We start from the raw sequence: 17,995 nt of genomic DNA on the forward strand, positions 1-17,995 counted from the left end.
TGCGGTAGTTTGAGCATTCTTTGGCATTGCCTTTCTTTGGCATTGGAATGAAAACTGACCTTTTCCAGTCCTGTGGCCACTGCTGAGTTTTCCAAATTTGCTGGCATATTGAGTGCAGCACTTTCACAGCATCATCTTTCAGGATTTGAAATAGCTTAACTGGAATTCCATCACCTCCACTAGCTTTGTTCGTAGTGATGCTTTCTAAGGCCCACTTGACTTCACATTCCAGGATGTCTGGCTCTAGGTGAGTGATCACACCATAGTGATTATCTTGGTCGTGAAGATCTTTTTTGTACAGTTCTTCTGTGTATTCTTGCCACCTCTTCTTAATATCTTCTGCTTCTGTTAGGTCCATACCATTTCTGTTCTTTATTGAGCCCATATTTGCATGAACTGTCCCTTGGTATCTCTCATTTTCTTGAAGAGATCTCTAGTCTTTCCCATTCTGTTGTTTTCCTATATTTCTTTGCATGGATCACTGAGGAAGGCTTTCTTATCTCTCCTTGCTATTCTTTGAACCTCTGCATTCAAATGGGAATATCTTTCCTTTTCTCCTTTGCTTTTCGCTTCTCTTCTTTTCACAGCTATTTGTAAGGCCTCCTCAGACAGCCATTTTGCTTTTTTGCATTTCTTTTCAAGTAGCACACAGTAAATGAACAGTTAGCTCTGACTGCTGTTGTAACTGGGACTTCCCTGACAGCTCAGTGGTAAAGAATCTACCTGCAATGCAGGAGACTCAGGAGATGTGGGTTCTATCCCTGGGTCAGGAAGATCCACCAGAGGAGGAAATGACAACCCACTTCAGTATTCTTGCCTGAAAAATTCCAAGGACAGAGGAGTCTGGTAGGCTACAATCCATGGGGTTGCTAAAGCATTGGGCGCGATTGAACACACACGCTACTGTAAATTATCATCATTCTAACAAATAATAATACCAAAAAAGGAGTCTGCCCAGATGGGAAGATACTTACTAAGAAATAGACTGGTAAATGGAGCAAAAATTTTCTTCCTAGGGAAAGACTATGGACTCTGATTAGTGGTTGCTCAACAACTTTTAAAAGCCCATCTAAAATTAATTTTTTCCCACATTAATGGTTTTTAGAAAGTCAAAACCATTTCCCACAGAAGCAGACATCCCAAAAGGAGTTAGGATTTTGCTGGCTCTGTTCCTCATTCAGATATCAGGTGGCAGCCGGGGCTCAGCCTGGAGGAGGCTGGCTTTCTCGGGAGTGTTTGCTGGAGCCGGGCTGACAGAGATCTTATAGAGGTTGTCAGACCTCTGAAGAACAATCGACTTTCTAAGCTGAGCCCCTTCTCTAAGCCATGCGGTGCTGCGTTACATTTGTAAATGCCAGCGCGCTGCTAAGCACGTCCCAGTGAATAGAAGTGTTTTGATGTTTTGTTTTTGGTCGGAGATTGAAGTCCAGTGTCTTGGGACCCAGTGACTTCGGCTGACCTTCCCGATACATGGACAGGGCTAAATTTCAACCCCTGGAGGCTTCTGCACACAAAACCTCATGCGTCGCAAGGGCAGGTGCAAGGAAACCCGGCGGAAATCTGAAATCTTCGCTGCTTCAGAGACCTGAGCTTGCTTCTGTCAGAGGAGTTAAGTTTCACAAGCCTTTTTTTTTTTTTTAATGTAGAAAGCATATCATTAGGCGAATCTGGACAGGGCGACTTATTAAAACTGCTGCCTGTAGCAGAGAAAGCTGCAAATGCCTAAGAACATTTAAGGACTGATGGGGCTCACTTTTATTTCCAATGACTTCTTCTTCTTTTTTTTTTTTTTAATTGTATTGGAACATAATTGATCTACAATGTTGTATTAGTTTCAGGTATACAGCAAAGTGAATCAGTTATATGTATATATGTATCCACTCTTTTTTCAGAATCTTCTCCCATATAGCCCATTACAGAGTATTGAGTAGAGTTCCCTGTGCTATACAGGGGCGTTTTATTAGTTATCTATTTTACATGTAGTAGTGGGTATATGTCAAGCCCAATCTCCCCATTTATCCCTCCCTCACCTTATCTCCTAATAACCATGTTTGTTTTCTACTTCTGTGACTCTATTTCTGTTTTGTAAATACATTCATCTGTACCTTTTTTTTTTTAAGATTCCACATATAAGCAATATCATATGATATTTGTCTTTCTGTGTCTGAACTTACTTCACTCAGTATGACAATCTCTAGGTCCAGCCTGGCCAGAGTAACGGGCTTCTAAATGAAGCTCTGATATGTCAGATCTTGCTGACTCTGGAAAATGTGTTTTCCTTAAAACTTGTATTCCAGTTTTGAGACCAGGAAAGATCTGTTGTTTATAATTTTTAATTAGGTGAGCACCTTTATAAAATATGTAACCTCTCCCACTTCTGAACTACCATTGATATCTCTCTAACTCCTCCAGTCTGACTAGTTTTGCATCATTTTGATCAATTATAGAGAAAATTTTCTACCTAACATTTTATTCAAGTTTTATGTGCTTACATTCATAATAGATAGTTCTTTTTCATGATGCCATTCAGTTTTACTTTACTGAGTTGTTCCCCTGGGTTTGAGTATTTGGAGGTTTGTTGTGGTGGTGACTGTTTTAACTGGATTATTATCATCTTTAGTCATTGAGTTTTTCTTTTCTTTTTATAAATACTTCCTTTAACTACATTAGAAAAGGTGGTCTGGAAGGTACTATGATATTTGCAAGGGCCCCCAGTCTTCCACCCCCACCCCTTCCCCTTTCTTTAAAAACCCCAGACTCGACACATAGCTGCACGGTCTTCCTGAGCCCTGCTCCAGCTCTGGCAGCTCCCCTCACGTGCTGGTGGCCTCGTGTAGCCCATAATCAGGGGGTGACTCATACTTTGGTTCTTTGAGCCTCTTGGGGCAAGGGTTTCCTGTAGGAGCCTGTGTCAACTGAACTCAGCTGGTGTCACAGAAGCTCTGGTCTTTTCTAAGAAGAAAAAAAGAATCCCTTATGTTTACTTTGTTAAACAGCCATTCTCTGGAAATTCATGCTACCTAGATTTTGTGTGCTTGTTTTTCTAGCAGGTGGTCACCTTACAGACAATGAGTTGTGGAGTAAAGTCCTTCATGATGCGGGATCTGGCACCTACAGTGTGGTGGTTCTTGTTACGTGGGGCTGCCAGGTTCTGATTGCTGCTGCTACTGCTAAGTCAATGGGAGAAGGCAATAGCACCCCACTCCAGTACTGTTGCCTGGAAAATCCCATGGATGGAGAAGCCTGGTAGGCTGCAGTCCATGGGGTTGCTAAGAGTCGGACACGACTGAGCAACTTCACTTTCACTTTTTACTTTCATGCATTGGAGAAGGAAATGGCAACCCACTCCAGTGTTCTTGCCTGGAGAATCCCAGGGACGGGGGAGCCTGGTGGGCTGCCGTCTATGGGGTTGCACAGAGTCGGACACAACTGAAGCAACTTAGCAGCAGCAGCAGCATCCTTGGAGCACCATAAAGTCCCACACACTGTTGCTCTGTCTCTTTCTGCTGTCACCTCCTGCTTTGCTGGGCTCCATTCATACTGGCTTCGTACTTCTCCTTTGAACACACCAATCATATTCCCTCTGATTGAGCTGCTTATCCTCCTGATCCATGCAAAGCTGACTCTCATCAGTCAGGGGTCAGCTTAAAGGCCCCCTCTTTCCAGGGGTCTCCCCTGACCAGCACTTTTGAAGGGGTTTTACTGACTCTTTAGTGCATGGTGGTGGTTTAGTCGCCAAGTCTTGTCTGACTCTTATGACCCCATGGACTGTATTGTAGCCCATCAGGTTCCTCTGTCTGTGGGATTCTCCAGGCAAGAATCCTGGAGTGGGTTGCCATTTCCTTCTCCATTTCCTTCTTCCCAATCCAGGAATTGAACCCAGGACTCCTGCATTACAGGCAGATTCTTTACCAGCTGAGCTATGAGGGAAGCTCCTTAAATTAGAGCAGAGATTTCTTTTTTTTTTTTTTTTAATCACTATCTGATATTTTGTGTGTTGACTGTTTCTCCCAGCAGTGGCTAAACCCCATGAAAGCAGGGGTCCTGTCTGTCTGATTCTCCCAAATACTGGAGCAGAGTCAGGCACACAGTAAGCACTCAATTAATATTTGTTGAATAGTGGAATGGATCATTTGCTCAACAAACACTTACAGAATGCTCCCAGGGAGACACTGCAGAATCCAAAAAATTGGAGCCAGACACCCAGTCAGTTCCCAATAAAAGTTAGTGCTGATGTGGCTTTTTGCAGTGGGTCAGGGAAACCAGACCCACTATCTTGGCACTATCTCTCTGGGAGTGGCAGGCATGGCTCTCTGACACTATTAAAATGTTTAAGACACAGAGCCGTGTATACCAGCAGTGCTTGTACACGCATTCCTTCGTTTGGCCAGCATAGTCAACAACTCTGATCTGAGACTGTATCTTGCTTGCAAGCTAACCGGTTAGCCTGCCACAGTTTCATGCTGGTGGAAGATAGGGAACTCGTAGTCAGAGGCAAAGGATAGTCTATTACTCACAGCAATAGCAGCAACCAGCTTATTAGTATCATTAGGATGGTTCCCGAGTGCTAATTTTTCTAGGGTGACAGGAAGAGGGCCACATGACACTCGGTGCATTACAGGAGAGGAGCTCTGAGCTTAGGGAACATGATTCTTTTATACTGGACAGTCTGTATCTGTCCTTTGCTCTGGATAGAGACACGATCTCTATCTTCCAAGTCTGTTCAGTATACAAATAGCTTTGAAAAGATAGTCTGGAACAGACTAAAGAGCAGTTAGTGCCTCTGTTCACCACGTGTAGAAATGCTTGAGACTCACCAAAGAATTGTCTCACAACAAGAAGCCTACTATGCCCTCATATTTGTTGAATGAATATTAGGTGTTGCTTGTGGCACTATGCAGTTGATTAAGACATGTTTTCTGTCACTAGGGGCTCATGCTTTCCTGCTGGAGAAATAAATGGTAGGGCAGTGCACTGGTGAAGGGTGTATGCTCTGGGCTTAGGTGCATGAATTTAAGTCCTGCCCCTTCACTTATTGGTTTGGAAGCCCTGGCTTCAGACTCCTCATCTTTAAATTGGAGATAATAAGGTTATTATGATTAGATAAGATGATGTGATGATAAAGAGCTTGGCTCAGTGCCTAACCAATGGTAAGCATCCAAGTAAGTGCTGGTTACTAGGTTGAACCACATGAAATCACCATTTCTGTAGTAAACAATAACCAGCAATTTTATATGGTTCAACCTAATCACATATTCATCATTATTCATCTTTGGCTTGATTACAAATCATCATATAGAAATGTCTCTGACTGTGGGGATCTGTGCTCTGGGTCAGGTGAGGCAAGCCTGGAACACAAAAGTATCTGGGAGAAAGAAATGGGCCTGGACCCAGATGTGGCTCCAAGCCCCATGTTCTCCTCTCATTAACCTCGTGACCTTGGGTGAACCACTTAACCTCTGAGCCCCTTGCCTCATCTGTGCTACAGATACAATAATCCCTTCTACTTCACTGGACATTGTGAGGCTAATGTCAGATGATGGATGCGAAATTGCTTGGTAAACTAGAAAGCACTGTAGTCAGGTCCTCATGCTTCAGATGAAGCCATTCTTAAAGGCAGTGGGCTTCAACCAGACAGCCACTAGGTAGAATTTAATATCCTTCCTAAGTCCTCTAATCACAGTTTTACATTTGAAGTATAGCATTGGCTTCCAAAATTATATTGCTTCATTAGAATCAAGTTACGCTAGTTACGTTTGTATCTAAGACCTACAGACTTGAAGAAAGGTAGGGACCATCTGGTGACCAAAGAAAGATCATCTTATCACAAAGGGTGATTGGTTTGCAGCTAAATCAGTCAATAGCTAACATTTATCAAGTCCTTTTAATGGGTGAGACATGTGTTTTTGCTCTTTCCATGAAGAGTGAAGCCTTCATTGAAGACTTGGAAAATCCTATGACATAGATATGTACTATCATTAATATCCACTTTACAGAAAGAGACAGGCAAAAAGAGGTTACCAATTAGGAACTGACAGACCTGAACTGGTGGGTTACATTGCCTGAGCACCCTCAATGCACTCATTGTAAGTTGGCCCTGTAAGAGGGAGACCCTAGAGCCATCTTTCTGGGGTAGCCATAGCAGGTCCCAGGGCTGCTGTTGTGCTTGCTGATGGAAATCCTGCCCCTCCCACAAGCAGCTAGGGAAAGCCAAGTTCTGCTGGGCATTTGCAGGCCGTTGGAATGGCTTCACACCCCATCTCTGCTATCAGCCTGCCTGTACTCTGCTGAAGAAGTAAGGACTTTAGCTCTTACCTCCTCTCTTTTGTGGTGACTCTCTGCAATGAGAAGAATGATGTTCACTTGGCTGGCTTTCTCAAGAGCCTGTACTCTCTCTGGAAAGAGCTTGCTTCTAGCTCTACCTGGGACTAAAACAGTGGCTCAGAGACAACAGGCAGCATGCCTTAGTGGCAATGCCAGTTAGGGTAAGGATTGACTCCTAGAACAGGGACACAGCGATACCAGAGCTTCAAGAACCAGTTCATTTCTCATTCATGTAAAAAGTCCAACAAGAGCATCCCAAGTAGCCGGGTGGCTCTGCTTCACACAGTCGTTCAGAGATTCAGGGTGGGTCCACCAAGTTGCCTACTATTCTCCAGGGCAGGGCTTCTCAAACTTCATGTAGTGAATAACTCTACATTTTCAATATATTTCAGATAAACATTTTTATATCAAATAATAAAAAATGAATTACTAGAAAAACTAAGGGGAAAAAACCTCCCAAAGACATATAAGATACAAACCTAAACTATTTTATTATTAGATAACAGACTCAAATTGCTATGCAAGTTACTAAATAAACTTCCCCTTTGAACAATGGGTGATGTAGGAGACTGTTGTTCAATTTCCAATTATTTGGGAATTTTCTGTTTCAGAGAACATATTTAGTTCCTGAATTGGCTTAAATTAACTTGAATTGGCTTAAATTATTGAAATTATTTTATGACCCAGAATATGTCTATCTTGGTGAATAGTCTATGTGTACTTGATAAGAATATTTGTTCTGCTATTGTTTGAGTGTGGATGGTGTTATTTTGTAAGTATAAATTAGGCCAAGTTGGTTAATAGTGTTGTTCAGATATACTATATCCTTGCTGATTTTCTACTTTTGCTATATTATACCAAGTGATAAGTGATGAGTCTTTGTAGATTTGTGGATTTGTCTGTTTCTTCTTTCAGTTATATCAGCTTTTGTTTCATGTATTTCGAAGGATCATTGTTGAGTGCTTACACATATAGGATTGTTGTATTTTCTTGGTGAATTGACCCCTTTATCATTATATAGTGTCCCTCCTTATCCCTGGAAACTTGTCTTGCTCTGGAGTCTATTTGTTGTTGTTTAGTTGCTCTAAGTTTTGTCCAACTCCTTTGCAACGCCACGGACTATATGTAGCCCACTAGGCTTCTCTGTCCATGGATATTCTAGGCAAGAATACTGTAGTGGGTTGCCATTTCCTTCTCCATGGGATCTTCCTAAAGTAGGGATCGAATTTTCGTCTCCTGCATTGGCAGGCATATTGTTCACCACTGAGCCACCTGGGAAGCTGAAGTCTATTTAGACTGATATTAATATAGCCCCTGTAGTTTTCTTAAAAGTATTTACATGGCCTGTCTTTTTCCTTTCCATTCTTTTTAGCTATTTATATCTTTATATTTGAAGTGGGTTTCTTGTAGATAACCTACAGTTGGGTGACAGCCTTTGGATTTTAATGTAAGTTGTACTTAATGTAATTATTTATGAGATTGGATTTAAATTCATCATCTTCCTAGTTGTTTTCTATTCATCTTATCTGTTCTTTGTTCCTTTCCCCCCACTTCTTTTGAATTAACTGAATATTGTTTTCAGAAAACCAGGGAATAACTTGAGAGTCAGCTCTCCACATCTTCTGTCCCAAACCATAGATTCACCCGGCCACAGCTTGTGTAGTATTGCAGTACATATGTAGTGGGGGAAAAAAAATCCACAAATCAATGGATCTGCTCAGTTCAAACTTGATTTGTTCAAAAGTCAACCCTATTCCCATTGATCGCCCATTCTTTGGATTATTTTTCTTGTTTCTTCCTTTTTTTTTTTTTTTTGCCACGTGGCTTGCAGAATCTTAGTTCTCCCCACTAGGGATCGAACCTGTGTCCCCTGCAGTGGAAATGCAGAGTCCTAACAATTTCACTCATCTCACACGCTAGTAAAGTAATGCTCAAAATTCTCTAAGCCAGGCTTCAGCAATACGTGAACCGTGAACTTCCTGATGTTCAAACTGGTTTTAGAAAAGGCAGAGCAACCAGAGATCAAATTGCCAACATCCGCTGGATCATGGAAAAAGCAAGAGAGTTCCAGAAAAACACCTATTTCTGCTTTATTGACTATGCCACAGCCTTTGACTGTGTGGATCACAATAAACTGTGGAAAATTCTGAAAGATGGGAATACCAGACCACCTGACCTGCCTCTTGAGAAATCTGTATGCAGGTCAGGAAGCAACAGTTAGACCTGGACATGGAACAACAGACTGGTTCCAAATAGGAAAAGGAGTACATCAAGGCTGTTTATTGTCACCCTGCTTATTTAACTTACATGCAGAGTACATCATGAGAAACGCTGGACTGGAAGAAACACAAGCTGGAATCAAGATTGCTGGGAGAAATATCAATGACCTCAGATATGCAGATGACACCACCCTTATGGCAGAAAGTGAAGAGGAGCTAAAAAGCCTCTTGATGAAAGTGAAAGAAGAGAGCGAAAAAGTTGGCTTAAAGCTCAACATTCAGAAAACGAAGATCATGGCATCCGGTCCCATCACTTCATGGGAAATAGGTAGGGAAACAGTGAAGACAGTGTCAGACTTTATTTTGGGGGGCTCCAAAATCACTGCAGATGGTGACTGCAGCCATGAATTTAAAAGATGCTTACTCCTTGGAAGGAAAGTTATGACCAACCTAGACAGCATATTCAAAAGCAGAGATATTACTTTGCTGACTAAGGTCCGTCTAGTTAAGGCTATGATTTTTCCTATGGTCACGTATAGATGTGAGAGTTGGACTGTGAAGAAGGCTGAGCGCCGAAGAATTGATGCTTTTGAACTGTGGTGTTGGAGAAGACTCTTGATAGTCCCTTGGACTGCAAGGAGATCCAACCAGTCCATTCTGAAGGAGATCACCCTGGGATTTCTTTCGAAGGGATGATGCTAAAGCTGAAACTCCAGTACTTTGGCCACCTCATGTGAAGAGCTGACTCACTGGAAAAGACTCTGATGCTGGGAGGGATCGGGGGCAGGAGGAGAAGGGGACGACAGAGGATGAGATGGCTGGATGGTCTCACTGACTTGATGAATGGAGTCTGAGTGAACTCCGGGAGATGGTGATGGACAGGGAGGCCTGACGTGCTTCGATTCATGGGGTCGCAAAGAGTTGGACACCACTGAGCGACTGAGCTGAACTGAACTGAACTGAACCACTGGACCACCAGGGAATTCCCTGGGTTATTTTTCTTGCGCATTTTACTTATGTTGCAAGTGCCACAGTACAGTATTACTCATTTTGTTTTACACAATTATCTTTTAAACTGATAAGTAAAAAAGAGAGAATCTTTTACTTTCATTTTAACCATTTCCTTTTTTTTTTATTTCTTTATGTAGATTCAGGTTTTCATTTGATATCATTTCTTGAATGCTCCATTCTGTGCTGGTTTTTCCTACTCCTTTTTTTCTCTTCATGTTTCAGTTCTTCATATAGTCAGTTGATCTATCTTCAAGATCATGGAATCTTTAGAAATATCCAGGCTATTGATGAGTGTCCAATATCATGGGTAATTTTCTCCCACTTCACTTTGATTTCTTAGAGTTATCATAGCTGAATTTCCCAATTTTTTTTTAAAGCATTGTGATAATTAAGTTTATATGTCAACTTTTCTGGGCTAAGGGATGCCCAGAAAGCTGGTAAAACGTTATTTCTGGGAGACATCTATGAAGTTGTCTCTGGAAGAGATTAGCATTTGAATCAGTAGACTGAGTAAAGATCTCCCTGAGGACCCGAATAGAACAGAAGGATGAGGAAGGGTGGATTTCCTCTCTGCTTAAGTTGAGATAGCCATCTTCTAGGACATCAGTGCTCCTGGTTGGGGGCTTTCGACTCACACTGGGACTTAGATCACTGGCTTCTCAGGCTTTCAGATTTGGTCTGAATTACACCACTATCTTTCCTGGTTCTTCAACATGCAGCACGTCGTGGGACTTCTCAGCCTCCTAACACTGTGAGCCAGTTTCTGTAATAAATCTCCTCTTATATGTATACTTATATATCCCACTGGTTTTGTTTCTCTAGAAAACCCTGACTAACATAAGCATATTGTCCACAATTTCCACTAAATTGTTTACTGTATTCATCATAGCTATTTAAAACTTCCTATCTGAAAAGTCAACAGTTTGGGTACCTCTGGGCTAGTTTGTGTTAGAAACCAAAACAATATAATTGAAATCCCAACAGCCACTTTTGGCATCCTGCCTTCAGAGCTGTTCCCATCCTGGCCACCAGTCCAGAGGGCAAGCAGGTGAGCTCAGCACTGGAGCCGAGTGTCTGTCCTAAGCCATCCCATGAAGTGACAGCTCCTACAGTTCAGTGTACCTGGGCTTATTCTTGGCCAATGGCTGATGCAGGATGTCAGTGGAAGTTGCCTGGAGCACCTTCCAGAAGGCTCCAGCCTCTACCATTTGGCTCTTTGAAGGAGAACTTGGAAACCTTGATTCCCTGCTTGGCCTAGATTGGGGCAACCCCAGGAGTATTTTCTAAGGAAGTCTAGGCTTTGATGAGATGGATGGGGCCTTTCTGGCCAAATGTGAATGGTGATTTTTCAGAAAAGGATGCCACCGGACTCTTGGCCCTATTGATCTTACTACTTGAAATAGTGACACCCAGGTCCTTGCCAGAAAACTCACCCCAAACCCTGACATAGGCTTCCTCCATCTCAGTCAGAAAAAAGACTATTCCTCCGACTTCCTCTTGCCTCTAGGCAGGGCTGCTAGATCAGGTCAGTAAGGACTGTGCCCCATGCACAGCCCCTTTGGGAGGTGGGGAGTCGAGAGGGGAAACTCCACTTACCTTGCTGTGTGCGCTTTGCACCAGGAGTATCAGAGGAATGAGCCCTTTTCCTCATGCAACCAACAGCCCCATATGGCAGCTGAGCCTTGCCTGTAACAATGATTAAGCTTACACTTGGATCAGGCTGGGGCCCAGAAAGCAAAGCTTGTGGTCCATATTGCTTTTTCTTAGTTTTATTCCATTTTCGTTCCAAGAGGAACAATATAAGAAGCAGTAGAAATGCTAGAACCAGATTGTCTGAGTTCAAATTCCACCTTCATGACTTACTTTCAGTGTGCTCTTAGAACAGTTATTTGACTTCTCTGTGCCTCAGAGCTAATGCTCTGCAAAACAGAGATAATGATATTATTAACCTCATGGGTCATGAGAATTAAACCATTAATATGTGTAGTGTGTTTGCAGGGGCTTCCCAGGTGGCTCCGATGGTAAAGAATCTGCCAGCAATGCAGGAGACTCAGGTTTGATCCCTGGGTCAGCAGATCCTTTGGAGAAAGGAACAGTCAACCACTCAAGTATTCTTGCCTAGAGAATGTGCGTAGAATACACAGTAAGTGCTGTGTAAGTGTTAGCTGGTATGATGGTGTTAATGATGATGATGTCATTGAGACTATTGCCCTGGACATCATGGGCCCCATCCCCCTGCCTACGCTTCTCCACCCCTTATAAGCCTTCTCCGAGGCATTTCTCTTAGGCCTCTGAAACTGGAGAAGGTTACAGTTATCTTGGACAACAACTTGTCCTTACCTTATGGACACTGAAATTTCTCTTTCCATCTTTGCTGTGGTGCTAAAATGAGCAATTTCAGGCAAACTTAACCATTTGTAGAGGACTTTTGGGGATGGTGTTCATTGTTTCTGACCCAAATCCTTGAAGTCATCCTTAATTTCTCTGTTTCATACCCGAAAACAAATCCTGTTGTTTTCTTCTTAAAAGTTGTCCTGGTTCTGGACTACCCTTAACCCCTTCCACCACCGTAAATCTTTCTTCAGGACTCATTTGCAGGTGCTTAGTTGGGTCTCTGCTTCCATCTTGGCCCCTAAACTCTGCTATCTCTATAACAACAAGTGTGGCCCTAACAGTTATAAGCAAATTCACAACAATCCTCTTCTTTCAACCCTTCAATTAACTTGAGAAGAAAAAAATCATGGTTTGCACTGCCCCTGCCTGTCTCCAGGTTTCCCAGGTGGCTCAGTGGTAAAGAACCTGCCTGACAATTCAGGAGATGAAGGTGATGCAGGTTTGGCCCCTGGGCTGGGAAGATCCCCTGGAGGAGGAAATGGCAACCCACTCCAGTATTCTTGCCTGAAAATTCCCATGGACAGACAAGCCTGGTGAGCCACAAATCCATGGGGTTGTTGCAAAGACTTGGACATGACTGAGCGTGCACGCCTGCACCTGTTTTGCCCCCTCATGCCTTCTGCTCCATGCCAGCCTCCTCGTTCCTCTACTACATGGTAGATAGCCAGAGTTTTCCCCTCTTGGCACGTTCTCTTTGGGAAGCTTTCCTCCAGATACTATCAAGGCTTGTTCCTTCTCTCTGCATCCGAGCCTCTGCTCAAATGTCATCTCATCTAAAGCCTTTACATGGCTGTCTTTTCTAAAAGAACACCCTCCCTTCCACTGTAGCATTCCATATTCCTCTAATTTTATGTTATTTTTCTTCTCACCATTTACCACCATCTGTCATAAGTTGATTTTGTCTTTCTCCCATTAGTGTGTAAGTTTCTTTCTGGTGAGGGCTCTATCCTGGTTAGCCCAGTGCCTAGAATGGTGCTCAACACACAGGGCTTGATAGAATCACTAAAGAAATGACAGGCTAAGTGAATGCTTCATTTTACCATGTCATCCCCATCGTCCCTGACCTGGTTTCTCCAAGACTGGGAAGAAGAGTGTAAAAATACACATTACACCAGGACAGAAGCAAAGAGACAAACCCAGGTAGAATAAATAAGCTTTTCTGAGTGCTAGGTGATTTCTCAGTGGAAGATTCTGTTGAGGAACTGAATCTTGGCTGTCAGTGAGATGTTCTTTGCTCTATAATGATTACAATACTCCAATAACCTCATGGCACCCCACTCCAGTACTCTTGCCTGGAAAATCCCTTGGATGGAGGAGCCTGGTAGGCTGCAGTCCATGGGGTCGCCAAGAGTCAGACACGACTGAGCGACTTCCCTTTCACTTTTCACTTTCATACATTGGAGAAGGAAATGGCAGCCCACTCCATTGTTCTTGCTTGGAGAATCCCAGGGACGGGGGAGCCTGGTGGGCTGCCGTCTATGGGGTCGCACAGAGTCGGACTCGACTGAAGTGACTTAGCAGCAGTGGTAACCTCAGCTGCCTTCACAGTGCCAGTGGATGAACGACGAATTTGCTGAAGGACAAAAAGAGGCCCCTGGGCTGGGGATAAGCATTTTTAAATCACCTCCCCTCTTTTCTCCTATTCGGGAGCTACAAAGCCATACTTACAGGCTTGCTTCCATGGGAAAAAGAACAGTATAAACTGGCAGGGGCGGAGGCTCCCTCCATCAATCGATGCTGTTAAAGATGTTTTCTTTAGATGGAAGTTGTTCTGGGCCCTGTGCCTTGAGTTGTGTGCCTATTTTGGCAACAACATTGGGAATACAGTTTGCTCTTCTTGGGGGTAGTGGCATTTCACATTTTCAGTGCTGGCTGTAGGCAGTTGTAGGGGACAATGCTCCTACTGCAGCTGTTGGCTCCAGGATGCCTGGGATGTGTGGGGTGTTTGTCTGCTGGTGGTTTTCCCAAGACGCTGGGACAGTGATAATATACATCAGACAGAATGCAGAATCTTCCTCTAGCCCAGACACATGCACCAACACCATGCTGAGCAGAGTCTCTGTAGGGGACCTGCCTTCTTGCAGACCCAGCCTGAGCCCCTCAGAAAGCTGGAGGGAAGCACTTCCACACATCCTATGCACTGGAGAGCAGAAAATCTGACGCAGACCATTTGCGTTTTTTTTGTTTGTTTGTTTGTTTTTTTGCTATGGGAAAATGCAAAGCTGGTAGAGTGGATTAATTCTGAGACAGACAATAGAGCGGGACCGGGCAGGGTTATTCAGGAGATGCAACTTTTTCCTGGGAGCTTTTAGCAGAAGCCACTCTCTTCCAAGCTCTCACAACTTCCAAAGCTTTTCTTGGAAGACTCTTTGTGTCTGTTCTGAGGGCAGTCAGAGACAGGAAGCATCCAACTTTCCAGAACCTTCCAAAAAGAAGCCTTTTTATCTGAAGTACATAGATGAACTTAGCAATGACTGCTGGGGACCCAGCATCTGACTCTCTAGGTCTAACTCTGTAGGACCTGCGTGAGGAGGGTGACATTCCCACAAAGGGAAAATGCTCTTAGTAGTCTTACTTCTGGACTCTGCTTCTATTCACACCCTAAACAGATAAGATTTCTCTCATGCTGTAGAATACTATTTTCCCAAACCCATTTCTACCACCTCTTTGTACATAATTATATTCATGAAAAGGGCAATTCAATGAAAAAAAATGGTCTTAATACCAAGTGGGGTAACTTATGAGCTGGGGGAACAGGCAGCAACTGCATTTTAGGGACCATCTTTGTAATCATCCACATTTGGGAGATTTAAAACAAAAGCTGCTATTGGCCAATGCTGTCAGCTAATTGCTAGACAACAGACGAACACACCGCAGCCAGAAAAATCCCCACTGAGTTTGGATGGCTGATTTCTCTGGCAGCAAATGAAAGCTTTGGCTGTTGCCCCTGGCTAGCCAAGCAAGCCAGGACTGAGTCCACTGCATGCCCTCCTCTGTGGACACGGTGGGCACTGTGTGTGTGTGTGTGTGTGTGTGTGTGTGTGTGTGGTGCAGATACTCTCACAATTGTAGGCAGCTGCACACTCATCCAGGGACACCACACCAGCATAATTCATCCCACACCTCCCAGCCAGAGTGATCCCAGCCTCAATGAACAACAATTTGGAGGCATTGTTTACAAATCAATTTCCCCCTCTAAATAGGCTGTTATAAGAGTGGACCCTTCTGCTTGCCCAGCCTGAGCCCACCTGTCACTGGGACTTCCTAGCCAGTGGTCACACTGTATTGATCTTTTTAATCCCCTTTCTTTGAAACACAGAGCCAGCTGATGTGGAGCTCCTCAAAAGAAAGACTCTCACACCGCCCTACCTCTACAGGTAGCTGCATATCCGGGGCTAATTCTCCACTAAAAAGTCTTAATTGGCTTATGGGGAGCCTGAAAGATCTCCCTTGTGTTTACAAAGTGAAAGGAAATGATGGATCTCAAATGCCCTAGTCTCACTTTATCCATTTTTTTTTGGTGGAAATCAGGTGCATTTTATTTTTAATTGTTTCGAAAAAGGACTGGACTTTCGAAGTTGGGTGGGGATAGTGTTTCACTTTAGTGGTGGAGCAGCCAGGGGAAGGGAAGAAAAGCCCCAGAGACACCAACCACAGGCAAGAAACTTGGTGACTTATTATCTTTTTTATTTAGCTTTTATTTACATGAAACATCTGCAGTACAAAAATGTAAACTTTGATAGCTCATAATAATAGAATAAACTCTTTATGCACAAAAATACATTTTCATATGAATGAAGCATCTTGAATAAATTAAAGTACTCTCCAGCCCAGTGCCTGAATAGCTACGCAAGAGTCTCGGGTTCTTCCTAGAGCAAGCCTGCAGTGGTGGGGGTCGGGATCCATAATGCATGAAGCCTACTCCTTGTCTCTCCTTTTTAAGCCTTTTCATTGTATTGTCAGCCGGCTCAAACCGAATTTTCATGCTCGTTTTTCTTCATTAGAGTTCTACAAATTGTAAAATTGACTTTTCACCTCGTCTTCAGGGACTGATGTGTCCCTTTTCTAAATCACACTGAAGAGGTGGCTGGGGTCAGCTCTGAGCCAGCCACAAAGGACGTTTTGTGGAGTACAGAAAGTGCAAAAGGAAAGGCCGTCTAGGGGCGGGCGGGAGAGGCCCTGGGGCTGAGGGCTGGAGAAACAGACCAAGGGGCAGCCGCTGCGAGGGTGCAGCGACCTAACAAGCGGCTCAGGTATCCCCTACCCATTTAAAGCTCGCGTTTCCTCGGTCTGCCTGGACTGGGCGGCCGGAGGCCGCAGCTGGGCCCCCATCTACTGTCCGTCTCCTGGGGGAGGGGGGAAGGTAACGGTATTCAAAAGGGACCCTAGTGGTAAGGGATGAAACTGGGCGTCGTGTGGAGCAAGTCTTTGGGCAGGCCGGGGAAGGAGAAAAGAGGGTCGCCGGGGCCATAGGTGAAGTCTTCGGATGCGACGGGGCTACTGGGGTCAGAGAGTGGCGAAGCGGCAGCGGCGCAGGGGGAGGCAGCGGCACCGGAGGCCCAGGACTCCGCGTCGCTGGCGGGACTCGGGGGCCCGGGGAGGCAGGGTGCGCACTGTGACGGCAGGAGGCGCTCGCGGGCACCGCCCCCGGGCAGCCCCTGGTCCGCCAGGCGCAGAGTCTCCGCCAGAGCCCAGATGTAGTTGTAGGCGAAGCGCAGCGTCTCAATCTTGGTGAGCTTGGTGTCGTCGGGGAAGGAGGGCAGCACGCTGCGCAGCGCATCCAGCGCCGCGTTCAAGTTGTGCATGCGGTTTCGCTCGCGGTCGTTGGCCTTGACGCGTCGGCTCCTGCGCAGCGAGTGCAGCAGCGCCTCGGAGCGCACCCGTGCGCGGCCCCTGCGCCGCCGCCGCTCCTGCTCATCGTCCGGCGCGCGAGGAGTGTCCGGCGCCCCGGGAATCCCAGATGCGCCCCTGCGGGCCGTCACGGGCGGCCCCGAGGCAGACGCGGGCTGTTGGAGCCTGGCACAGTCCTCCTCGTCGGTGAGGAAGCCGGACAGGTCGCTAGTGCTGCTGCTGCTGCTGCTAGCGCAGTCGAGGTCCGAGAGGCAGGTCTCTAGAGTGGCTGGCATCGTGGCGTTGTGCAGGACCGATGCACAGTTAAGAGGGCGCTTAGAGGGCAGGAGTCCGGGCTAAGGGCAAGGCCGCCGGGACGCACTTACGTTCGGAACGGCCCGGGTCTACTCTGTGCTGGCTGCGGGAGCCAAGGGCTGGAAGGGCTCAGGGCGCACCGGAAACTTGGCCTCAACTCCTCGCCTCGCCTGCAGGGGCCACGCTCCTGCCTGTCTCCCGAGTGATCTCGCCGGCGATCAGATCAGCTGGTGTGAGTACCGAGTGTGGCACACGACTGGCCTCAGGACCCCTTAAGTACTCGGCGCAACAATGGGCGCCCCCCCCCCCCCCCCGTCCCTAGCCACCTCCGCCCCCGAGGCAGCCCCCTTGAATGGAGCTTGGCGGCAGGTCAGCCCCGTGCGGCGCCCGGGTATTTGCATAATTTATGCTCGCGGGGGGCCACCCCGCCCCTCCCCCCTCCCGGAGCGTGCCCGTAATTACCGCGGGCCAATCGGCTGCGCGGTGCGGCCCCGTAGCTGTCTCCGGGCTAAGCCGGCCTGGGCGGCTCCGGGCAGTGAAACGGAGGCGGGGGCGGCGGACGATTAGCAGCCGAGGCACGCTCCTCCAGGGGCTGGCCGGGCGCCTCTCTCTGGGGTGGGATGGGGACGTGGGGCGCTGGCCGGAAAGTGTGGGCGGCGCGCGAGTTGCAGAAACCTGGAGCCAGCTGGGACCCTGCGTTCGCTCCCTTTCAGGCTACTGAGTGACTGACTTCGGGCTAGTGATTTAGCTTAACTTTCCCCATCTGTAAAATGGGGCACGAGCCTACTCCATGAAGGATGATGTGAGATGATGTTCTTGGAACACTTGGCAGGGCGCTTTTGTAACCCAGCGGCGCCTGAAGAATGGTTTCGAAATACAGGCGCCCTAGGAACCCAGGCAAA

The 17,995-nt window shown here is 45.9% G+C and overlaps 1 protein-coding gene across 1 annotated transcript; it reads right to left on the reverse strand.

Annotated features, from left to right (window-relative positions):
• Positions 1-16,287: 16,287 nt before the first annotated feature.
• On the reverse strand, positions 16,288-17,074 carry NEUROG1 (neurogenin 1). The gene has a single exon (XM_069592887.1). It carries the CDS (start codon positions 17,072-17,074, stop codon positions 16,334-16,336), a length of 741 nt encoding a protein of 246 aa, XP_069448988.1. The 3' UTR covers positions 16,288-16,333.
• Positions 17,075-17,995: the final 921 nt, after the last annotated feature.

This window comes from Ovis canadensis, chromosome 5 (assembly GCF_042477335.2).
Source record: "Ovis canadensis isolate MfBH-ARS-UI-01 breed Bighorn chromosome 5, ARS-UI_OviCan_v2, whole genome shotgun sequence".
In the NCBI taxonomy this organism is placed as follows: Eukaryota; Metazoa; Chordata; class Mammalia; order Artiodactyla; family Bovidae; genus Ovis; species Ovis canadensis.

What these genes read in the sequence shown, in the direction of transcription:
- NEUROG1 (XM_069592887.1), bottom strand. Translation starts at nt 17,074, where the DNA reads ATGCCAGCCACTCTAGAGACCTGCCTCTCGGACCTCGACTGCGCTAGC.